This window comes from Malus domestica, chromosome 15 (genome assembly GCF_042453785.1).
Source record: "Malus domestica chromosome 15, GDT2T_hap1".
NCBI lineage: Eukaryota > Viridiplantae > Streptophyta > Magnoliopsida > Rosales > Rosaceae > Malus > Malus domestica.
Genome location: NC_091675.1, coordinates 22,301,113 through 22,326,204, shown reverse-complemented (window position 1 = coordinate 22,326,204; position 25,092 = coordinate 22,301,113). Strand labels below are relative to the sequence as shown.

Sequence of the window (25,092 nt, the reverse complement as noted above, 5' to 3'; positions counted from 1 at the left end):
GGTTGAGTGGTTGCGATGTATGTGGGTTCTATCTCGGTTGAATGGGTGTAGAAAGATATTTAATTTTCAGTTTTTTATTTTATTTTGTATAAAGGGTAATATAGGAATTACATAAAAAAAATTTGTAGCTGGGTGTAGAAAGAGTACTGTTGGGTCTAAATAAAATTACCCTAATATTTATTCTTATGAAAAATTGAAAAACAACTTAAACATATATTAAATGTTATTTTAGGAATATTAGTGGGTTAGGAAATAGCATTTTAATTGTTCAAATTTTTGTAGTGCGTGAGATTATAATATAGGTAAAAAAAAAAGGACAATGGTCTAGCAGAACTCTTTATAATTGTATATAGCAACAAAGTTATATATAACCTCAATTTTTCTAGTACATTAGAAACAGAATAAGTCAAATTTAGAGTCATGTCTCATTTTTAACTTTTAACTTTTTAGATTCATTGGAGATAATTAATTTAGCGTCATAATACTTTAACTTTTAACTTTTAACTGTTTCGATTTACTGGAGATAATTAAAAAAAATTTCTTAAAGTTAAAAAGGAAAATTCCTTTTGGGCCTCCAATTTTCATGGCCTCTAATTTTCGGAAACTAAATAATACTCATATTTTCCGAAGTAGAAACAGCATACGGTGACTGCAGAGTCCTACTTGAACACAAACTCGGAAACCCCCAGCAGAGTCCAAAAACACGACACCCCCTCTCTTCAGTAACTCAGTTCGACGATTTGATGAACCACGCAATCCGATTGGTACGATCCCCTTCTCACTCACTTTGAATTCCTTTAATCCTCTATGTAATCGATTAATCAACGTTGTTAATCATGATTAACTCTCTGCAAACGTCTGCATGGATTTTGTATGCTTCGTGTTTGTAACGGAAATTATTTAGGGTTTTTGGTTTGATTTTCACTGCATGTCTCTTCATGGTGTACCGTAACTCTGGATATTTTCGTTTCTGACTTTCTGCTATCGTCTGTTTGGTTGGCTAGAAAGATTTAGGCTAAAGGAATAAAAGATTTATTTTCGGATTCTATGTGTTCTCAATTCTTCTTGTTATTTAAGTTCTAGAGAAAAACGATAAGGTGTGCAATCCTAAATTACGTAAAACAATATTCGATTCTGTTGGTGAAGCTTATTCTGTTGGTGGTGTTTGTTGGAATTCCTCAGTCCCACATCGGCCAAAGGGCTCGAGAACAAACCCCTTATATAGAATTATCCCACTCTAACTAAAACCAAGGTCCTTTGTGATAAAACCCTATTCCTAACGGATTGAGCAGGTGGCTAAGTGGGGACAGTATCGGTGTTGTTGGAGGGGACCCTCGAACCATCTACCTGAAATTTAACAGTGTTCAAGGATTAGTTCGTATTCCTTTTTTGATCAATATTTTGTATTAGTTATTTTGATATTTGTTCAATGTCTGGTTCAAATAATCAATTTATTTTGGTATACATTCAAATAACCAATGAATTTAAAACAAGATAACATGTGTTACAGTATTATTTGGCATGTTATTGCGTAAAGTGTGGAATTTGAGTGAAGCCACACAATGTGTCAATAGTCCCTAGATCAAACCGCTTACCTTACTTGCCTCGGGTCCCTTTGCTTAAGCAAAATGGAGGGTACCGTGATGTTGTAAAGATATCTCATCCTTACTAGTCAAGATTCAAGTACTTTCAGTCAATAAAAGTAAATATTTAGGAAATTAAAATACTTGGGTTAGGGCTCTATATAATTAGGGCAAGTTGATTGTGTTTTTATTTTGATTAAAAGAATGTGCAGAATAGAATAGTGATTGAGGATTGTTTTTGGTATTAAGAGGGAACCGATCAATTTCGTCGGCTTTAGTATTCGGAAATTTTGTATGAACTTATGAGTTACGAGAAGCTAGGGTTTTATCTATGAAAATCGAATTTGTGTTTGGTTTCTGCCAAATATGGATTACCTTTGACTTAATTATGATGTTTAAGAAGTATTAGGCAAAAGAAAAAGATCGTATAAATGCGTGACAAGAGAAATCAACGATGTAGCATTCAGCCCATCTTTGTCTCAAATGGCTTTGCTTGTGATTTTTAATGTCAGTTTACTGTGGTTAACCTCTAATCTTAACGGTTTTCTTACTTTTGAAGATTGATTGCACTTGAAGGAGAAGAAGATTTAGTTGAGAGTGCGATGGATAAAGAAAGGAGAACAAATAAGTTACTTGCAAACAAAAACAGTATTCTATACATGGACCTCAAGGACATCATTAAGAACCATGCCCTCGAGTTTCTACCTGCTAAATCACTTCTCAGGTTCACTGGAGTTTGTAGGGACTGGAAGCTCGATATCAAAACTCCTTTCTTTGCCCACAAGCAGTCAAATAGTTTTCGTGGAATATCGGGATTCTTTTATCAATCCAATGCAGGCCCTCCTTCATTCATCTCTATCAATCCGAATGCATATGGTGTTCCAGACCCATCTCTGAAGTTCTTGCCTGAGCCAGTTGACATACGAGCTTCTTCGAATGGATTACTTTGCTGCCAGGGACGTGATGGCTATAAGGCTTACTACATTTGCAATCCTGTTACAAGGAAGTGGACAAAACTTCCCAAGCCAAACGCGGATCACGGACATGACCCTGCTATTGTTCTCATCTTTGAACCTTCTCTGCTCAATTTTGTGGCCGAGTACAAGCTCGTGTGTGCTTTTCCATCAGTTGATTTCGACAATGGATATGAATTCGAGATTTATTCCTCTAGGGAGGAGTCTTGGAGGGTTTCCGGTGAGATTTTCTTCGGCAAGAGCACTCTCTTGCCAAGATCCGGTGTTCATGTGAACGACATAGTTTATTGGCTGGCATTGAATGGTCAGATTCTTGTTTTTGACCTGAAGATGGAGCGTGCGCAACAACTTAACAGAGGATATGGGACCCTTGGTATGATGGATGGAAGGCTTTGTTCTACGTTTTCTCAACCTCCCACACTAGTTGTACGAACGTTGTGTAATGCGTACACAAACACAATGGCGATGGGCAGCAATGTCGAGCCATGGGTAATGAAACATCAGATCAAACTGCCCGCTCCGATGTCATCTGGAACCGGTTATGGTCTAAAGTCTCGTAGTGTAGTGTTTGGCAGTGGAAATGTGATCATGTTTCGGGGTGGCGGAAAAATGCACGTTTACGACATCAAGACTAAAGAAATACAATGTGTTTGTGATGAACTTAATTCGAGTGGGAGGCTTGTTTCTCACGTGAACAGTCTTGTGGAGCTCTAGCTGGTGTGCAAGGCATGAAGAAGTTGGGTGGTTTTGTTTTGAACTAAATAGTAAATATGCTTTTCTTTTGGTCAATAATTCGTGAACTGCTTATTTCTAATTAGCTGTGTTTTTTTTAGCCAAAACATATGAAAGTAGATTGGAAGCTTCTTGGACTTGAGTTGATACATTATGAATTTTTTCTTGCTTTTTATCCAATTTTTTTTAAATGATATTTTCGAGAATTTGGAATGTAATCTTCAAAATGTACTGCACATTCAACGCTCTATTTATTCGGTACATGTTATATGGTAAAATTTTTGTGAATCAAACACTAATTGAGTTAACTTCCTAAAGATTAGACAGCGGGAATATTGGTGAGAAAAAAGCCAGTAATTATCTATTAGAGTTTGACTGCGTATTAAACAGCAACAACAGTAGGATACTGAATAAAATCCAAGGGTTGCCAATTTACAATTTACATATCTTTCAAACTTAAAGCTTAAGCAACCTATTGATCTCGCCACAACTTTTCCTCCGGTGAAGGCCAATCTTAGTCGTACATGTGTCACTGAAAGAGTCGATGCAAACAATTGGCATCAGAGGGAGGAAGATTTTTCAATGTGATCGTCATACGAAATGGTAAACCACATATCGCTATATAAATGGTGAAATATGTATGTTAAAAAGTTAATAACTTATAAAATAAATTTTTTTTACCACTTACATCACAATTAAAAATTTCTTCAAATGAAAGCTTATACCACCTCGAAGTAGAATTCTCCCTCCATTAAATCTCTTCCGCTCTTTTTTTTTTCGCGTTTCTCTTTTTTATATTTTTTATAAAAATATTAACGAGATTTAATTACGACCAAGAAAATAAAGAGAATCTTTGTCCCACGACCTCCCACTCTGTATGGACTTTTCTGTTTTTATCATGCTCTGAGTCTCTCTCTACTTCGACGAAGCCTTTCGATCGCCGGTATGCTTCGCAGGCCTACGACGGCAGTCACGGTAAGCTTATCGGTACACTTCATTCTTTACCTCTTCAATTTTTAGAATGAGAAACTTGTCTGTTTTTTATAGATTTTATATGGGTTTTCTGGTGAATATTGAATCTTTCAGGACGTGCATGAGTGGGGTTTTTCTGGGGTTTTTCCTATCATTTCTGATCGTTGATCTGCCTCTGTTTAATAGTTTTGATTGATCGTTGATGGGTTCGTTCGTATCTGTTTGTTCTGGGTTTCTTGTTTAAATAGTAAGCTCTCTGTTTCTTTGTTCAATTTTCTTGTTGTTATTTACCCTTTTTGATTTGTTTGGTTACTGAGAAACCCAGAGAAATTGAAGGAAAACTGGGATTTGAAGCCATTGTATCTTGGATTTTGGATTTGATTTTTGAAAAGAAAAAGAATTAAAAAAAAAAAGATTTATTCTTTATGGGGTTTCGCTACTTTTCTCCATTTTGCAAAACCCATGTTTAAATTTAGTTAATTAAGATATCAGAACACCTAATTGAAGCAATCAAACGAAGGCTTGGGGGGGGTTTGTTGTGATCTGATAGTGTATATTTGGTTGGCTTTCTTTTGTGCCAAGCAACCATAATTGAATACCAGGGTTTAATCTAGCTACTGTATGAACAGTTGTTCGTTTGTCTGAAATCAAAATTCTTATTCCGAAAGGTTGTATTTGGCATCGAATTCGTTCTAAAGTTTAAGCTAGTTTCGTGATTTTTCATAGGTTGAGATGTTTGGGGAATTCAGTTATCTGCATTGAATGATTTAAAAATGTTCAAATTTTGTGAATTAATATGTCGAAGATGGACTTTGGGGTTTTTTATTATGATCTGATTTTGTAAAACTTTGTTTGGTTTCTTTTGTGCCAAGCAACCATAATTGGATACTAGGGTTTAAACTAGCTGCTGTGTGAATAGTTCTTCCTTTGTCTGAAGCCAAACTTCTCATGCCAAAAGCCTGTTGACAGCAAAATCGTTTCGAGGTACAAATAAGGTTGCATTGTTTTCCTCGTTTGAAAGTTGTGATTTTTTATATGTCTTGATGTTTGGGAAATTCAGTTATCTGCATTGAATGATTTTTCACTGTGCAGCTGTGAGTTTTGAGGATCCTATCATGGATAGCGATAAAGATGTTGGCAATGACTCCGACTCTTTTGTCATTGTGAGCAATGCCAATTCTGTGTGCAGTGATTCTGAAAGTGTCGTGGGTACTGATTCCGAAAATTATGTCATTGTGAGTCCTAAAAACAATGTGGCTACCGATTCGGGAGAAGAACTATTTGTTGGAAGCACACAACAATCAAAGAATGTGGAAAAGGACGCATATGTGTGTTCTGACTCTGATTGTGGTGAGAGCACTTATTCTGAAGAAGTTCTATCTGATGAAAGCGAACAACATTTGAAGGAAGTGGATAATGATAGTTATCTGAGTACCGATTCTGAAGTCTATCTATTTGACGAAAGCGAACAGCAGTTGAAGAATGTGGATAATGAAAGATATATGAGTACTGATTGTGTAGAAGAACCATCTGATGGATTCAGAAAACAGTTGAAGATTATGGATAATCAACATTACATGGATACTGTACTCCCTGGGAAACAGTTGAAGATGAGGCATTGTTCTTGTTAGGTATGCAATTGTCGACAGCTCTAAGGTTTGGTGTTGCTGTATTATTTATGGGATATGTTTTCATTTATTTTATATTACTCTCATGCTGTTTTGATTAAATGATTTTGTATATGATATTACAATATCTACATATTTAATTTTTGCTGTCTGAAAGCTTGGAATCCAAACGGTTGGTTTTCTCCTTGATAAGCATTATTGGCTACTGCGTGTGTAACTAAATTAAGCAAGCTGTTATAAGATCCCTGTACACGTTGGACGATAATTTATTTCTCCCTTTTTACGTTGTTTTGACGATGAATTGGAGGCGTTGGCATTGTTCATGTGATTAAATGTTATCTTTAATTTTTTTTCTCTGACGTGCATCCTAATGATTATCTTTATATGCAGTTTCACACATATCCATGCAAAAGAATCGGTCGTGCACATGATTGTTTTGAAGTTCCCCATGACGAAAAGCTTTATAATAAGAAAATGGACATCAGTGATGTTGCAATGGAGAATGTTCTTCCTTTCCTCCCTGCGAAAATGCTGTGCAGGTTGAGAACTAATTCTTTAAAATCAATTTCTAATTGAATACATCTGAAATATTATAAACTTCTTTAGAATCATAATTAAATACACTCAGATCTATAAGGATTTTAATAAACTATCTTAAAATCTTGATTGTATACCTTGAATATCAAATAATCGTTTAAAATCCTGATTGAATGCCCTTAGATTCATTAAAAGAATTAAAATTCTTCAAAATCTCAATTAAATACATCCCCTTAGTTACTAAGAAAGTAAGGAAAATGCAAGAAAAATGGGTCTGATTGTGTTTTGGGTTTAAATTTAATTTTCGAAAAAATGATCAATTTTTACCCAGAAACCCACATCTTTCCTTTAATGGGTTTTGGGTTTCTTCAAAGAGGGGTGATGGGTTTCTCCAGAAACCCTAGTTGAATTCTTTGAAACGTGATTGTTTTGACCAACATTTTGTTTTTGCGGAAATGGTGACTTCTGAGGACAATGAGGGGTTTGTCATCATCGATAAATGCAATTCTGATAGTTCCGGAGAAGTTGGAACTTTTTGATGAATGTGGACAAGAAGAGTTTATGCATGATCCATCTCCTAATCATGTGGTGAAAGTTGAGGTTGGCTGCGGCTACGATGCGGTTGATTAATTGTTTTTATTTTTAGAACATTCATGTTTAATAGATTACATTAATTTGGAGCTTGTACATTTGCTTCAGTTTTCTACCGCTTCATAAGAATTACGCTGAACGGTTGTCTACGCTTCATTTCGATGTGTTCTCATTAGAATACAATTATAAAACTTCGTTCTTGCAGAACAAATTGAATATAGGTTCTGTAATTCTTCATGTGACCAGATGTTTAAATTATCTTTAGTTGTAAGATCCCGTATTTTAAAAGTAAATATTTGTTATTATTATTATATACCACGTGCCTAGCTCCTATCAGTACTAGTCTTAATTATCTTGGGAGAGAGAAATAGGTGATTAGTAAGCACTCTAGTGTGCTGATTTTACAAGACTATTTACTTGGACGTGTCATCCTTTGCACACATGCAATTGACACCTTGCATAACTAGTGACTAAGATCTTGATACTACAATAGGTAAGAAAAGTATTAACTTCATACACACATAGGAGTTTACGGATAGGACTTCATATATTTTGTTGTATATTTTCCTTGGACCTCAAGTCTTGGAGCCGTTCTATTTCACTATAAATAGGAGCTTTGCTCCATTGTTTTGGAGCATAAAAATAAGGAAACATGCAGAGCATGCATTACGTAGAGATTGGTGTGTGTGTAATATATATACATACATACATACTTGTATATATGTGTGCTGTGCGTATATATTATATATACGTTAGAGCAAGAGCTTAGAAAGAAAAGAAAAAGGGAAAGTTAGTTTGAGGTGTGCAGAGATGTTAGTTGTGTTGTCTTGCCAAAGCTTGGATTATTGAGGTGAGTGGTTTATGTAATGTGTTTTAAAATATTCTTATTTTCTGATAAATGAAAACCACGAACTATCATCGGTTTTATCTATTTATAAAAGGAAAACTAATGAAAATGACTTGAAAACTTTGAGTTTTAATGATAAGGACAAAATAAAGGGTAAAGTGAATAGTACCAGGATTGACTTTTTAATGTAAAAATGTGGTTTTTCATTAAAGTGAACAGTACCAGGAGCTTTTCGTTAAAGTTCCCATTTATAAATCTCTATCTATTTTAAGTCAAGCATGTTGGATTTGTTGAAATACCTTTGGAATCATTAATATGGTGATATGTGGATTATTTGGATATGTTCATGGAGCATGAGAACTTTAGTGTTGCATTAATCCGATGGATAAATGTAAACTGCACACGGCAACATTAGGGCGGAAAGGCTAGTAGGCGTCACGTGGTGAGTTACAATTTATGAAGGATGTAATGAACACGTAAAGGGATGATGTGATATGAAATTACGTTAAAGCTTTGATATTATTATTGTATTTTCTAGTGTGTGTAAAAATGAATTGCTTGACTGACATAGTACATATTCTACTCACTGAGCGACGGTGGTTGTTGCTCACCCCTCACCTATTATTTTACAGATAAGTTATTTGGCAAGATAGATGTTATTTGGCAAGACAGTTAGAAGAGTTGGGGTTGTGATTGAGGAGAAGTTTAAGAGTTTTAATTTATTATTTTTGTACACCCTGTAAGGATTTTGGAGTTATTTTAATAAGAGGAGTTTATTTTTCCAACCTGTGTCAATTTCCTTTTATTTATTTTTACTTTTAACTCACATTTCGGATTCGGGTTCGAGTTTTTATTACCGACTCCGGGTTCGGGGCGTGACATTAGCAGATTTTCGTTTCAGCTTCTGGTGATGCTATTTTTTTAGTATTGATAACTTTGCATAGTTTCGATAGCAGAGTTGAGGTTCTGATAAACTTTATACCATTTTGTCTGCCTAGTCTTCTCTTAATACTCTTACTATTATGTTAATTTTTTCTTTGAGCAGTAATCGGCTTTTCCTTTCATAAACTTATAGTTGACGGGGTTTTTATACTAATCTACAAAAATTAGAAGGGAAGAAGAAATTCTGTTTTTCTGTAGGTTGCAGCAAACTTAAGCAATCTGCAGGTGGATTTCATTTTCCTCACTTGCTTCGTTTAATGATGAACAGGCTTTGCCATTGTTCAACTTTTATCTATTTAGGCATCTTTCTAATGCGTTATATCTAGATATCGCAACAAAATGATTGCTCTTGTACATGAAGCTTGGGAATATCCTGGACACAAAAGGCTCAAGCATACTGTGGAGATCAAAGATGTTACGGAGCATGTTCTTCCATTCCTCCCCGCAAAAACACTCTCCCGATTTAGAGCTGTTAGAAAAGAGTGGGATGACCTGATTACCAGTCTTTTCTTAATGCACTGATGGACAAGCATGCTTACCATTTCCGCGACATCTCTGGTCTCTTTTGTCAACTCCCTGGCGACAAGCCTTTCTTTGTATCTCTTAACCGTGATTATGGCGTTCCCAGTCATTTCCTCAGCTTCTTGCCTGAACAAGTCACTGTCAGAACCATTTGCAATGGTCTGCCTGTTGAATTCTAATCCAGTCTTGGGCCGAGTCCAACCCATGCTGAAAAGGCAACACAAGCTAATTGATGGTTCATGCAAATGCTAGATAATTCTAGCAAAAGCAGGTGAAATGCATGCATATTAAAATCCAGCAAAGACCAAGTCGGTTAAGCCATCTAGAAATATCTAAACTATATCTAATGTATCCTTTTTCTAGAAAGATCAAAGCTAGCAATTCGTGTGGCTGTTAAGCAATGCTCAAGTCGGTGCAATAAGGAAAGTCGGCAAAACCACACCTATAAATAGGTGTATGTGTGTGTGTTGTGAAGCAAGAACTAAGAAGAAGTGAGAGCAAGTAAGAGAGCAATAAGTGTGAGAGTGTTTGAGTGTTTCCTCTTGTACTAAGTTTGTGTGAAAATAAAAAATTTTGTATAACACTTTGAGTGTTCTTTCTCTTGCCTATCAATTCCGCTGCATTTCATTCTTCTTTGTGAGATAAACATCTCCAAAGTAGTGAAGCCTTTTTTAAGTCCCAACAAAGTGGTACCAGAGCTATGGCTAGCAACGTTATGGCAGCCTTCCAAGTTCCAGTGCTCGACAACAACAACTTCGATAATTGGAGTATCAAAATGAGGGCCCTTTTGGGAGCACATGATGTCTGGGAAGTCGTGGAGAAAGGCTACACTGAGCCAGAAGATGAAGCTACTCTGTCCCAACCCCAGAAGGAGAGTTTGAAAGATTCAAGAAAGAGAGACAAGAAGGCTCTCTACCTCATCTACCAAGCATTAGATGACAATGGCTTTGAGAAAGTCTCGAGTGCAACCTCTGCCAAGCAAGCATGGGAGAAGCTTCAAACCTCTTACAAAGGAGCCGAACAAGTGAAAAAGGTTCGTCTTCAAGTACTAAGAGGTGAGTTCGAATCTCTACAAATGAAAGGGTCTGAATCAATCTCTGATTATTTTTCAAGAGTCTTAGCCATTTCCAATCAATTAAAAAGAAACGGAGAAAAGTTAGAAGATGTTAGAATTATGGAGAAGATACTACGCTCGTTGGACCCCAAGTTCGAGCACATTGTCGTGACGATTGAAGAAACAAAGAACTTGGAAGAAATTAGTATAGAGCAATTAATGGGTTCGCTACAAGCATATGAAGAGAAACATAAGAAGAGGCAAGGGAATGATGAGCAGCTCCTCCAGACGCATGTTCAGCCAAAGAAGAAAGAAGAAAGCTTCGATAACGAGAGAAGCCAGTACGAAAGAAGTCGTGGTCGAGGTCGCGGACGTGGACATGGACGTGGACGTGGTTGGAACTTCAACAACCATAGTAACTACGAAAGAGGAGGAAGCTCAACAAAAGGTCGTGGAAGAGGACGCTCAAACTTGAGGTATGAAAAATCTCAAGTTCAATGCTACAATTGTCAAAAGTTCTGGCATTATGCTTGGGAATGTAGAGCTCCAAGCAACAGACCTGATGAAAAGGTCAATTATGTGAAAGAAGATAAAGAAGAGAATGGCATTGTGCTACTAGCATGCAAGAACAATGATAAAGACCAAGACTATACATGGTACCTTGACACCGACGCCAGCAACCACATGTGTGGAAGAAGAAGCGTGTTCGTAGAGCTCAATGAATCAGTGAGTGGCAACGTTTCTTTTGGAGACGAATCCAAAATACCTGTAAAAGGAAAAGGTAACATCCTTATTCCCTTGAAAAATGGAGGTCACCAATTAATTTCAAATGTCTACTACGTGCCCAATATGAAAAGCAACATTTTGAGTTTGGGTCAACTCTTAGAAAAAGGTTATGATTTTCATATGAAAAATTATATCCTTTTTCTTAGAGATGACAAAGGAAGATTAATTGCCAAGGCGAAAATGTCAAAGAATAGGATGTTTCCCATGGACATTCAAAACGATGTTGCAAAGTGTCTCAAGATATGTTACAAAGACATATCTTGGCTTTGGCATCTTCGTTTTGGGCATCTTAACTTTGGGGGATTGGAGTTATTATCTAAGAAGGAGATGGTGAGAGGCTTACCGTGCATCAGCCACCCTGATTAAGTTTGTGAAGGATGTTTACTTGGGAAACAGTTCAGGAAAAGCTTTCCAAAGGAGTCGACCACAAGAACCCAGAAGCCACTTGAGCTCATTCACACCGATGTGTGCGGCCCAATAAAACCAAGCTCTTTGGGTAAAAATAATTATTTCCTTCTCTTCATTGATGATTTTTCAAGGAAAACCTGGGTGTATTTCTTGAAGCAGAAATCAGAAGTCTTTGGAGCATTCAAGAAGTTCAAAGCTGCTGTAGAAAAAGAAAGTGGTTGCAAGATCAAAGCCATGAGATCTGATCGAGGAGGAGAATTCACTTCGAAGGAATTTCAAGAGTTTTGTGAAGCAAATGGAATTCGTCGACCCTTGACAGTTCCAAGATCCCCTCAACAAAATGGTGTGGCGGAAAGAAAAAATCGAACTATCCTCGACATGGCTCGAAGTATGCTCAAAAGTAAGAGATTGCCAAAAGAGTTATGGGCAGAAGCTGTAGCATGTGCTGTCTACCTATCCAATCGGTCTCCAACAAGAAGTGTGTGGGGAAAGACTCCGCAAGAAGCATGGAATGGAAGAAAACCAGGTATCTCTCATCTAAGAGTTTTTGGAAGCATAGCCCATGTACATGTACCAGACGAAAGGAGAACCAAACTCGACGACAAAAGTGAGAAGTTCATCTTCATCGGCTATGACTCAAATTCAAAAGGCTATAAGTTGTATAATCCAAACAATGGGAAGATGGTGATCAGTCGAGATGTGACGTTCGATGAAGAAGGAGAATGGGATTTTTGCTCTCATGCAGGTGATCTTCACTTCTTTCCTCAGTTTGAAGAAGATAATGAACAAGGGATGACGGAGTAAGCAAGAAAGGTTCAACAAGAATCCACTACTCCACCTGCTTCACCAACATCAACCAATCATGGTAATTCACCAGCATCAGCATCATCAAGTAGGAGTCTAAATGAAAGAGAAGTACCACGCACAAGAAGTCTACGAGATCTCTATGAGATAGCTGAAAGACTCGATAATCCTACACTTTTCTGTCTCTTTGCTGATTGTGAACCAGTTGACTTCCAAGAAGCAGTGCAAGATACTAAGTGGAGGAGAGCAATGGATGAAGAAATTGAAGCAATCCAGAAGAATGATACATGGGAACTCGCTATTCTTCCGAAAGGACACAAAGCCATCGGAGTCAAGTGGGTGTACAAGACAAAGAAAAATGCCAATGGAGAGGTCGAAAGATACAAGGCGAGATTAGTGGCGAAGGGCTATAGTCAAAGAGCCGGAATCGACTATGATGAGGTATTTGCACCCGTTGCTCGGTTGGAAACTATACGATTACTAATTTCTTTGGCAGCTCAAAACAAATGGAGGATTCAACAAATGGATGTGAAGTCCGCTTTCCTAAATGGAGTCCTTGAAGAAGAAGTCTACATTCAGCAACCATCAGGCTATGAAATCAAAGGGCATGAAGATAAAGTTCTGAAGTTGAAGAAAGCCCTATATGGGTTAAAACAAGCGCCACGAGCATGGAATAGTCGCATTGACAAGTACTTCCAGGAGAACAACTTCACCAAGTGCCCTCATGAACATGCTCTCTACGTCAAAGTCAAAGATGGAGATATTTTGATTGTGTGCTTATATGTGGATGATCTAATCTTCACCGGAAGTAATCCAAGCATGTTTGAAGAGTTCAAGAGAGTGATGACCAAAGAATTCGAGATGACGGACATCGGGTTAATGGCATACTACCTAGGCATTGAAGTCAAGCAGAACGAAGAAGGTATTTTCATCTCCCAAGAAAGCTACACAAAGGAGATACTGAAAAAGTTCAAAATGGACGACTACAAACCCATAAGCACGCCAGTGGAGTGCGGAGTCAAACTAACCAAGCATGACGAAGGAGAAAGTGTAGATCCAACATTTTTCAAGAGTTTAGTTGGAAGCTTGCGTTACTTGACTTGCACAAGACCAGATATTCTCTATGCTGTCGGATTAGTCAGTCGCTACATGGAGAATCCCACAACTACACATTTGAAGACAGCCAAAAGAATTCTTCGATACCTTAAAGGTACTGTTAACTTTGGCTTGTTCTATTCAAGTTCTGATAACTACAAACTTGCTGGATATAGCGACAGTGATTGGGCAGGAGATTCCGATGATAGAAAAAGCACTACTGGATTTGTGTTCTTCATGGGAGACACTGCATTCACATGGATGTCGAAGAAGCAACCGATTGTCACTCTCTCTACCTGCGAAGCTGAATACGTAGCTGCTACCTCATGTGTCTGTCATGCAATCTGGCTGAGAAACTTACTGAAAAAATTAAGCATGCCACAAGAAGAGCCAACAAAGATCTATGTCGACAACAAGTCTGCAATAGCTCTAGCAAAGAATCCAGTATTCCATGACAGGAGCAAACACATAGATACCCGCTATCATTACATAAGAGAGTGTATTGCAAGAAAGGATGTGCAAGTGGAATACGTGAAGTCTCAAGACCAAATTGCGGACATATTCACCAAGCCACTCAAACAAGAAGACTTTATGAGATTGAGAAATTCAATTGGCGTCACAAGACAAGATTAAGGGGGGATGTTGAATTCTAATCCAGTCTTGGGCCGAGTCCAACCCATGCTGAAAAGGCAACACAAGCTAATTGATGGTTCATGCAAATGCTAGATAATTCTAGCAAAAGCAGGTGAAATGCATGCATATTAAAATCCAGCAAAGACCAAGTCGGTTAAGCCATCTAGAAATATCTAAACTATATCTAATGTATCCTTTTTCTAGAAAGATCAAAGCTAGCAATTCGTGTGGCTGTTAAGCAATGCTCAAGTCGGTGCAATAAGGAAAGTCGACAAAACCACACCTATAAATAGGTGTATGTGTGTGTGTTGTGAAGCAAGAACTAATAAGAAGTGAGAGCAAGTAAGAGAGCAATAAGTGTGAGAGTGTTTGAGTGTTTCCTCTTGTACTAAGTTTGTGTGAAAATAAAAATTTTTGTATAACACTTTGAGTGTTCTTTCTCTTGCTTATCAATTCCGCTGCATTTCATTCTTCTTTGTGAGATAAACATCTCCAAAGTAGTGAAGCCTTTTTTAAGTCCCAACACTGCCTTGCTGCCAAAGTTGTGATGGAGAGAACACCTACTACATTTGCAACCCCGCTACCAAGGAATGGAGAACGCTTCCCAGGTCAAACTTCTTTCACGACCCTTAACCTCTCATAGGTCTAGCCTTTGAGCCTTATGCGCTTAATTTTGCATAACAATTACAACTTGTTTGCGCTTTCTCTCTAACTGACCATCCGTTTATCTGTTTCGAGATCTACTCATCCTCACGGAAACTTGCTGACGCAGAATGCTATGAGCTGGATGCTCCGAAGTTGAATGACGACGGGCTCTTTCTGAATGGTGTAGCCTTTTGGGAAACTTCTGCTGAAGCGGCTTTGGCTTTTGATTTGAATGACGAGCATGATGGTATTCTATCACTTTGTATTGACAGAGATGAATGGTGAGTTGTGTTACCTTCTGACTCGCAACGAAGAGTACGCAAACACCCTGGACATCTATAGTGACCAGGACATGAGTCTGAAGCATATGATTGTTCTTGGTCTTGAGTCTTTCAACAATTTTAACAAGGAGTTGACGGCATTGTCTTGCGTGAACAATGAGGTAATGATATTCGATTTTGGAAAGAGACTGCATGCTTATATTCTTAAGAAAGGGAAGGCTAAAATTCTAAGAAGTGGTGACGGGACTGATGTTGATGGATATGTAAGGTATATTCCTTACATGAACAACCTTGTGCACATTCATCCTTCATACATGAGCAGCATACTTTCAGTGGATCCTGGTGCCAAGCTAGCTAGCTAGAGCTTCTTTCGACATCCTTAAAGAGCGGCCGTGGTGCTGTAAATTAGTTGTTTTTTGTTCTCTGTTTGCCCACCTTCCACTCTCTTAGATTGGGTTTTTGATTTCAGGATTTGATTATTTTTTGCAAGTTCAACTTCGAACTTGTTTTCAAACTCGTTTAGAAGTTCTTAGTTGAAACTTGTTCAAGGTCATAATGTTTAGTTTCTTGAACCACAGGTTATAAGGCCATCTCCAACCGGCCCTCCAACAGTGCGGCCATATTTCTTACCATCTCCAACCAAGGGCCATAGAGTCAAACATAATTTATTATTTAAATTTAAAAACTACACCAACTTAAATTTAAAAACTATAACAACTTAAATTTAAAAACTACAACAACTTAAATTTATAGGAAAAAATGAGAATTTTTTAATATTTGTTTTTTTAAATTTTGTTTAAGTTTCATGTTGTTAAATGTTTTTTTTATGTTGTATAATTTTTATGTTGTTTAATGTTATTTAATGTTGTTTAATATTTTTTAATGTTGTTTAATGTTGTTTCATGTTACTTAATGTTATTTAATATTGTTTAATGGCTTAGGAAGTTATAGGAAAAAAAATAGAATTTTTAATTTTTTTTAAATTCAAAAATAACGGCTAGCTGACGTGAGCTAGTTACCATTGCATTCAAATTGTGGCCCGGCCCAGGGTTGGCTGGGTGGCTAGGTTGGGCCGGCCGGTTGGCCCTTTGCCCCTTTTTTGTCCAGTGGGGCTCACGAGGCCTTTGGCCTAGCCCTCTGTTAGGGACTATTTTCGGGCTATTTTCGGCCCTCTGGACCCTTCGGTTGAAGATGGCCTAATGTTTAGTTTCTTGGACCACAAGTCATAATGTTTGTTCAGGGGGTTTTGACTGTCGATATGATATGCAGGGATCATGGAAACATCATTTGACGATCGTGGACTGTGGGATCACCATTTTGAATGTTGAATGTTGAATTTCTCCTCTTTTTAGTCAGAAGTCCCTTGAATGTTGAATCTTTTCATTTCTTAATCATCAAATTGAAACAATTTGCAGTGTTTATTGTTTAGTCGACGACATACATTAGAATGAAAGGAAAACTAATGAAAATTACTTGAAAATTTTGAGTTTTAATGATAAAGACAAAATAAAGGGTAAAATGAATAGTATCAGGTTTGACTTTTTAGTGTAAAAATGTGGTTTTTCGTTAAAGTGAACAGTACCGCAGACTTTTCGTTAAAACTCTCAATGAATCACATTTTCCAATTTTGTCTCTGTTGAGATCGTCATGCTTATAGGTTTTTTCTTTCCCATCTAGTGGGATGGAAAAATGCTCGACGAATACAAAATAAACCCATTTGTCTTATAAGTAGAAAATAACGCATAAGTGCAAGAACCGAACTTTTACCGTGGTGTAAGAGGGGATGATTGAGGTGGTGAGCAGGTACAAAACAATGGATGTATGCCCTATACAGACACAGTACCTACAAGTTACTATTCTTGGTACCATTTTATGTTATTAAGTTGGTTGATGTGAGTTGTAACAAGTGTGAAGAGAAGCGTCCCACGTGGAGGAGATGTCTAAATTTGAAGGCAATATTTGTTGGCTGTGAGGCAAGAATGTAAAGAAAATAAAAATGTGGGGGATTACAGCGAGGTGCCAAAGTGGGAGAGAACTGGTAAAAGAAATAACAAACAGAATGCTAAGTTAGGGCTGGCCAACACAGAAGGATAGGTTTAGAGGGGTTGGTCCCTCCTTTGTAGGAGGCCATAATGCCATGGCAATCATACCTTGCTTCTCTTTCCTTTGAGAACCCTCCTACCTTCTTTCATTGATCACCAGGTACCACCTTATTTTGTTTTTCGACCCCTTAATTTCCAGACAGATCTTATGCATCTTTTCTCCAATAATATCCGATTTTGAAATTTCGGAATATTCTTTTTTAATCTAATTAAACGTAAAAAGGACGTACATATTAGATCATAGGATCTAAATCCTGGAGGGAGATCAATACTAATGTTGTTATCTCTACTTGGTAGCACATGTACATGTACATTTGTTTAACGTTACACATTTGCAATTTCTCTCTTCTTCTATTACATGCGTCTACATGGTTGCATGTGTCGTGAGGTATATACGTTGATCTTACAAAACCCTAATGTTGTTTTGTTCAAATATTGTTTAATTTGATTATGGTTTAGGGGTCTTCAACCATTGCGACGAGCAGTTGCGGGAGAGGTGAAGTTTCCGGCCACAACAACATACATATCTTTGGGAAAGTAGTCCTTGGCCGGAGGTTGATCAAGAGACGAATAATGTCTTCTGACAATGCTCCGTCCCCGGACTCCTCATCCGCTTCACCACCTGCACCGGACTCGTCCAAATCATCACCATCTGGTCCATCTCCAAAGGAATCCCCAAAGGAGTCATCTTCAGAGCCAGCACCGTCCTCGCCACCGCCATCATCACCACCACCGTCCTCGCCGCCGCCATCTTCACCACCACCGTCCTCACCGCCACCATCTTCACCACCGCCTCCAAATGACTCGTCTTCACCATCATCGCCACCTCCCAAGGACTCATCTTCATCATCATCGCCACCTCCACCCAAGAAGGAGTCCCAGTCTCCACCTGCACCACAGCAGGCGACCCCATCTCCACCTCATGCTAGGGAACCACCGGGTAAGGCACCGCCGGCACAGAAGACACCAGAGGCAGATACTGGAGGTGAGACTTTCAGAGCGCCTCCTCCTCCAGGGCGCTCTCGGACTTCTCCCTCTGGTGCACTCACGCCATCACGTGGCAGTAGTTCCTCATCAAAAGATAGTTCTGATGATGACGGCACATCATCATCATATAGAGGTAGGATAGCCGGAGTTGCGATTGGGGCGGCGGTAATTATAATTGTCTTGCTCGTTGTTTGTGTGGTTTGTATCAGGAAGAAGAGGAGAAAACGCCGTGATATGCAGTACTATGGAGATCCTGCTAAAGGTGCCAAACCCTAACGCTAAATAATTACTTTCCAAAAAAGAGTAGGTGGACCTTATTCATCATGAGTAATATTATTTATACCATGTTTTTGTACCATATTTTCATACCACTTTAGGTGACATTTGATGTGAACAGTCACATCATTTGAATTAATCAGATTTTTAAATTTAGTTTATTATTTAATAAACTAATAATTAAGAAAAACTAGTTACTTAAATGATAATTGTAGTATACGAGGAGTCTTCCTCCTTCTTTTTCTTGGGTTTTACAAATTTTTCAAATGATGTAGCTGTCCACATCAATTGCTACCTAAGGTGGTATAGAAATGTGGTATAAAAATATGGTAGGAATAACATTAAATACCCATATGCATTAAATATCCATGCACAACATTCATTAATTTGTTTTTTTTTCCTCCTTTTTTGCACTAGCAGCATTCATTCTCTCGCTACTGCTAGAAGTACCTTATTTTCATAGTAGTTGACCACATGATATGACCATGATCTAAAAATCTGATTCTTTTAGGATTGTTTTAAATTTGTTTGATGTGTTTTAACCTCATCATTCTATAAAATTGAAACCATGTTTATGACTTTTCCTAATCAAAGAGCTTAGACATATATGGAAAACGATTGGATTAGTTGAACTACATATCGTAGAGCATGCAATAGACTTATCGACTTGTTCATACAAAAAATGAAAACTTTATATGTGCGCAGCTGGTGGTGGCTATTACAACACACAACAACAAAATTGGCACGATATAAATAATCCACAAGGAGACCATGTGATGAGGCTAAACAACCAACCGCCTGGTGGTGGTGGTGGTGGTGGTGGTGGTGGTCCTTGGCCTTCACCACCGCCTCAAATGCCGCTGAGCGGTGAAGTGAGCACCAATTATTCAGCAGCTCGGGGACCCCCATTGCCAGCCCTCTCACCAACAATGTCACTTGGGTTCAACAAGAGCACCTTCACTTATGATGAGCTAGCGGCCGCCACTAATGGGTTTAATGAGGCCAATTTGTTGGGTCAGGGCGGTTTCGGGTATGTGCACAAAGGTGTTTTGCCCAATGGAAAAGTAGTTGCAGTGAAAAGTCTCAAGTCGGGTAGTGGGCAAGGAGAACGAGAATTCGCGGCAGAGGTGGAGATCATTAGTCGAGTCCATCATCGGCATCTTGTGTCACTGGTTGGATATTGTATTGCTGGTGGGCAGAGAATGCTTGTATATGAATTTGTTCCCAACAAAACCATGGAATATCACTTGCACGGTGAGTTTTGTATGCACTTAATGTATTCTCCTCTGTGACACGAGTATTTGATACATTGTCGATATTCTATTGATATCACAAAATGTCAACAAATGACAACACATCATTAACAATAAAAATATGGACCAATACTATCTCAAACATTCTTGTTGATCGTCTCTCTCTTAATAAAAGGTAAAACGAGAGAGGTGGTCAACAAAGTAATCATCAAGTTTTGTCTCAATAGTTGTGTATTGATTGATTTTTTGAGCTATTGTTTAAATTTTGGGTTGCAGGAAAGGGTCTTCCACCTATGGATTGGCCAACTAGGCTTCGGATTGCAGTTGGGTCTGCCAAAGGGCTTGCATACCTTCACGAAGATTGTAAGAAAGTCGCAGCCGCTATATCTATTTATTTCCCCTATTTACTTATTTTTGTCTCTTTTTCACACTTAAAAATCTTATCATTACTAATTCATTGGAAATAAATTGCATCCAGGCCACCCAAAAATCATCCATCGTGATATCAAATCTGCTAACATTCTCATTGATAACAACTTCGAAGCCATGGTATAGTCCCTGAGATGTTTATAATTTGCGTACCAAAATCATTCAGTCATTTTAAACATCCTTTTAATCTGTTCATTTTTTTCGTTTCTTTTAGGTTGCTGATTTTGGGTTGGCTAAGCTGTCTTCTGACAATTATACCCACGTCTCAACACGAGTCATGGGAACTTTCGGGTAATTCATATAGCTTCTGTATTACATAAGTTTTACTCCTACACTCGAGACATGAGTTCGAATATTCATTATGACAGATAAGAAAATGAAGATAATATATACTGCAATATTTTTTTTTTTTTTTGAGAAAAATATATACTGCAATTAAATTAAAACTAGATGAAGCAATTTTATAGATAGCTTGCAATGCAAGCAATAATATGATCTGTGAAATTCTAACTCAATCTCTTCTTAATTACTAGTGGGCTGGTCCAATTAATAACTCTAATTTTGGTTTTGCATATGAATAATGCAGATATTTAGCTCCAGAATATGCATCAAGTGGAAAATTGACAGAGAAGTCTGATGTTTTCTCATTTGGGGTCATGCTCCTGGAACTCATAACTGGAAGGAAACCAGTGGATCCTTCAAATGCAATGGACGACAGCTTGGTTGACTGGGTTAGTACTTGCTCTATTCTTTCCAAATTTGGATCATTTATTGTAAATTAAGGATATTTAGAGTATTATATATCACTAAGGTTTTACTGATTTGTGCCAAATGTGACATAAATGTACAGGCTCGACCACTTCTCACTCGTTCATTAGAGGATGGTAATTACACGGAGCTAGTAGACATCGGTTTGGACAATAATTACAACCCTCAGGAGATGGCACGCATGGTCGCCTGTGCTGCTGCAAGTATCCGTCACTCTGCTAAAAAGCGCCCAAAGATGAGTCAGGTATACATATCTAATAAAATGCTATGTTGTCATAGATATTGATGTGGGCTCGATGTTTGAAGAAAATTTCATCCTAACTGTTGTTTGAGACCTACAGTTGATAACATAACACTTTGTGTTGTGAACAAAACAGATAGTACGTGCACTAGAAGGAGAAGTGTCGCTGGACAACCTAAATGAGGGGACAAAACCCGGGCAGAGCTCTATGTTCAACGCGGGTGGAGGAAGCTCAGACTATGATACGCAAGCGTACAATGCTGACATGAAGAAGTTCAGAAAGTTAGCCCTTTCAAGCCAGGAATTAGGGAGCAGTGACTACGGGACTTCAAGTAATGACTCCAGAGAAATGAGCACACCCAAGAAATGAGTATCTTTGAGCCCTCATCCTCTACAACAATAATGAATTAAGAGGACACAAAATTCACAGTACAGTAAAACTGTAAAAAAGAAAGCAATTGATGATGATCATATATGCATGCATGCAACGTGATTACTGTTTCTAATTTGTCATAGAACTTTGTGATAAAGCTGAAAAATGTGAGATTAATGGAAGATTTGGAGTGCCATTGATCGGCCGCGGGGCGATTTGCTTTGGTTAATTGTGTACTTTGTGGGGTAATTGAGATGACCCAGATGTTAATTAGCTTAATTAACTTTGATCTTTCTCTGATAACTGGATTTGTACTATACCCGTACAAATACGTTCGACTTGGAAGATATATTGTCTGTATTGTTGTAAATTGCATTGAATGTTGGATTTTTTATTTTCAATAAAATTAGTTGTATCACACATTATAAATCTTTTTATGTTATCATTCAGAAAGGTAGTGCGCACCTCCTTGCAAATCAGAAATTAGGATCAGAAAAGGGTTTAATTAATATACTTCTGATCAAAATCCTTTGCACTATATATATTAAGGAAAATTTCGTTCTCAAAATAGAGGATCTAATGCTAATGTTTTCATCTTAATTTTAAACAAGTTAAACAAATCTACTCCCTTGCTAGCTCGTTTTTTATGATATTCATGCTTAAGCGTATTCTTCAAGAAACGAATTTTGTGACCGGAGCAATTGCAGCTAATGATCTTGTCACCCATGATTTGCTATCTGAATTAATGTTTTGCCTAAAAACGCCTCGTTTGCCTAACAAATTGGATTGTTTAATGGAAGTTAATGTCGTGCGTTCTTCTTGTAATTTTTTGGCATTTTTCATGCTGAGCTTTGGGATATTTTCATGGTCTTAATATTGTCAAATATTAATTTCTTAATATTGTCAAATATTAATTGTTTGGTTATCTTATGGTTAGGAGGTTCGTTTCATTGGTTTAGGTAGATTTTACTCATGAGTGCAACTCCTTCATGAATGGAAGTTGGCACAGTTCTAACGTCGAGTGCGTCCATGGCCCTTGCTCGTATCTAGTAACCGATCGAGTTTCTTCGCCCCTCTCCCACTTTTTGATTAGGGCGAGTCACTCAAGTCCCTCTTTTACGAAAATTCCAGGATTTATGCATTTTTCGGAAACTAAAGTCAATCACAAGTTGCACTGTTCTAATGCTCACGTTAATTTTGAGAAAAATGTTATAGTTCATGCGTTAGCTGATTAAATTGATATGTATAAACATTAATAACATGCTTCCAATTATGAATCATTCATGTGTGTATTAACTATGGAAGAATAAAAAATAAATGTTTTCGACACAAAATAAGGAATTAAACTTATGATTTTGGAGGAATTAGACTTGTTGATGCACAAAATCAATGAGGACTTTGATACAACATAAAATGTTAAGTTTGTGACCTTCGCTAGATTGCTCCAGTCACTAGTGTGGATAAGTATCTAAATGGATAGGGACAGGGAAGCAAACACAAGATATACGTGGTTCGCCCAGATTGGCTACGTCCACGGAGTAAAGGAGTTCTCATTAATTGTGAAGGGTTTACAAAAGTACATAGGTTCAAGCTCTCCTTTAGTGAGTACTAGTGAATGATTTAGTACAAATGACATTATGAAATATTGTGAGAGAATGATATCTATTTATAGAAGAGAGTTTCTAGTTTCATTCTGACATTGACACGTGTCGTGTTGTTATTGACTTCTGATGTCGACACGTGTCACGCTATGATTGGCTTCTGATGTCGACACAAGTCGCGCTGTGATTGGCCTCTTAGTTGGAGGGAAACTCTTCTGAGTCCTTGACAGTATAACATTGACCAGTGCTCAGTAGTTTCGGGATTGGTCAAGTATGGTACAAACAAGACTATTTGAGGGAGTTAGTATTTTGATTTAAAAGGAACAAGGAATCATGAATTTTATTATTTTATCCATTCTGCCCTCGTATTCTTTCTGAATTTTTTGTCCATTTACTTTAATCTAACATCTCATAGAGCTTCCTAATAATCAAATTGGTTTTCATTTAACAATGGTGAATCAATAAAAGAGCTTATATGAAAGGGAACTATTACGAGTGATAATTTGGCTTCAGACGAATATTGCTTCCTCCACAAAGCCCCTTCAAACACATACTTTTTTTATTGGAATCCTGAGGGTTGGGTAAAGCTTAATCTTGATGGGTGTCCCAAGGAAATGGCTAATTTCATTGGTGTTGGTGCTGTCGAGGTGAGATTCTATGTGCTGAAGTTTAAGGTCTTTTTATCGGGCTGCAAGTTACATGGAATAATGAAATTAAGAAGATTATGGTGGAATGAGATTCTGCACTTGCACTACAATTGATTTTAAATGCAAAAGTGGATATCACCCTATGGGAAGTTTAGTATTGAAATGTTGTGCTCTTATGCACCAAAGTTGGTATTTTGAAATTCGACATATTTATTGTAAAAAGTATTTTGTTGCTGATAATTTGGCTTGTTTGAGTTTGTCATGCAGTTTCGGTCTTTTTTTAGCAAGCTCCTCCTTCTTGTAGTCAGTTGCTAATTGCAGATATAATTGGGGTCTCTTGGCCTCATGATATTCTTATGTATTCTTTCCTCATAAGAGCATTTTTCTTTTTAAATATAAAAAATGTGGAGTGTATAATTAAATTTTGAGAGTGCTAGTAGCACTTCCCATACAAAATAAGTACTATTTAGGCTCCGATTTCATTTTCTTTTATACAAGGATGTTACATACACTAAAAGAGTAAAGGAATATTTTAATTATGAACTTGCCATTTTACAGATTAATAGTTATTAGGCTTTAACAATAGTAAAAATGGGTCGGTACCCTCTATGATTTATGCATTGTTTTTTTTTTTTTTTGCTTTGTCACTTTCATAACCCAAAAAACAAGGAAGGAGAAAAAACTACCAGGAAAATTACCCATTCCTTTTGGCCGACTTTGGCTTCTATAAACCAACAGGATCCAGCCTTACGCAGTGCCCTCCACTCTAGGAACCATGAAGTATGAGCCTTCGCTCAAGCCACACGGCGGTTGGCAGCAGCATATGCTCTCGCCGGCTGGGAAAGAGGTTTTACTTAAAGCTGTTGTTCAAGCGATTCCTACATACCCTATGAACTTGTTTAAGTTTCCAGCGGCAATATGTAATGAACTGGATTCCTTAATATCTAAATTTTGGTGGGGAGATGTTGGAGATAAGCGGAGGATCCATTGGTTATCTCATACGACTTTGGGCCTTTCCAAGCAGGTGGGAGGTTTGGATTTTCAGAACTTTATTGATTTTAATGACGCCTTACTTGCCAAGCAATGTTGGCGATTGATCCATAATCCTCACTCACTTTAGGCTTTGGTTTTGAAGGCTCGTTACTTTCCCAATTGTTCTTTTTTTTATGCTCCACGTGGAAGTAGGGCCTCTTAGGCGTGGCATAGTTTTCTGGTGGGTAGATATCTGTTGATGAAGGAAGCCCATTGGCAAATTATGAATGGGCATACCATGAGGCTTTAAGTGGATCGTTGGCTTCCCTCTATTCTGATGGGTCATCCTCTTCCCAGTGGAAAGGTGCCTGTTACTTGGACTACTCGAGTGGAAACATTAATTCATCCT

The 25,092-nt window shown here is 37.7% G+C and overlaps 3 protein-coding genes across 4 annotated transcripts; all 3 read left to right on the top strand.

Moving 5' to 3' along the window:
- The first annotated feature begins 633 nt into the window (after positions 1–633).
- LOC103401172 (F-box protein At5g07610-like) lies at positions 634–3,507 on the top strand. Its single transcript, XM_008339891.4, has 2 exons — positions 634–764; positions 2,143–3,507. The coding sequence occupies exon 2, from the start codon at positions 2,186–2,188 to the stop codon at positions 3,269–3,271; it is 1,086 nt and encodes a 361-aa protein (XP_008338113.3). The 5' UTR covers positions 634–764; positions 2,143–2,185; the 3' UTR covers positions 3,272–3,507.
- A 653-nt stretch (positions 3,508–4,160) lies between these two features.
- LOC103401171 (uncharacterized) lies at positions 4,161–6,486 on the top strand. Its single transcript, XM_070814642.1, has 3 exons — positions 4,161–4,264; positions 5,354–5,892; positions 6,280–6,486. The coding sequence occupies exon 2, from the start codon at positions 5,377–5,379 to the stop codon at positions 5,890–5,892; it is 516 nt and encodes a 171-aa protein (XP_070670743.1). The 5' UTR covers positions 4,161–4,264; positions 5,354–5,376; the 3' UTR covers positions 6,280–6,486.
- A 10,590-nt stretch (positions 6,487–17,076) lies between these two features.
- Positions 17,077–21,892, top strand: LOC103401170 (proline-rich receptor-like protein kinase PERK4). 2 transcript variants are annotated; one of them, XM_070814645.1, is made up of 9 exons: positions 17,077–17,236; positions 17,596–18,385; positions 19,105–19,653; positions 19,929–20,015; positions 20,131–20,201; positions 20,296–20,372; positions 20,668–20,812; positions 20,932–21,093; positions 21,227–21,892. In XM_070814645.1, the coding sequence occupies exons 2-9, from the start codon at positions 17,710–17,712 to the stop codon at positions 21,458–21,460; spliced, it is 2,001 nt and encodes a 666-aa protein (XP_070670746.1). In that variant the 5' UTR covers positions 17,077–17,236; positions 17,596–17,709; the 3' UTR covers positions 21,461–21,892. The 2 variants fall into 2 exon arrangements, with proteins under 2 accessions (XP_070670746.1, XP_008338107.3); XM_008339885.4 differs by lacking the exon at positions 17,077–17,236 and adding an exon at positions 17,250–17,524.
- Positions 21,893–25,092: the final 3,200 nt, after the last annotated feature.

Bases quoted from the DNA above. Each gene is read 5' to 3' on its own strand.
- LOC103401172 (XM_008339891.4), top strand. From the start codon at position 2,186: ATGGATAAAGAAAGGAGAACAAATAAGTTACTTGCAAACAAAAACAGT.
- LOC103401171 (XM_070814642.1), top strand. From the start codon at position 5,377: ATGGATAGCGATAAAGATGTTGGCAATGACTCCGACTCTTTTGTCATT.
- LOC103401170 (XM_008339885.4), top strand. From the start codon at position 17,495: ATGCGTCTACATGGTTGCATGTGTCGTGAG. The intron at 18,386-19,104 runs GTGCCAAACCCT...ATATGTGCGCAG, and splicing joins CTATGGAGATCCTGCTAAAG to CTGGTGGTGGCTATTACAAC. The intron at 20,373-20,667 runs GTAATTCATATA...TGAATAATGCAG, and splicing joins CGAGTCATGGGAACTTTCGG to ATATTTAGCTCCAGAATATG.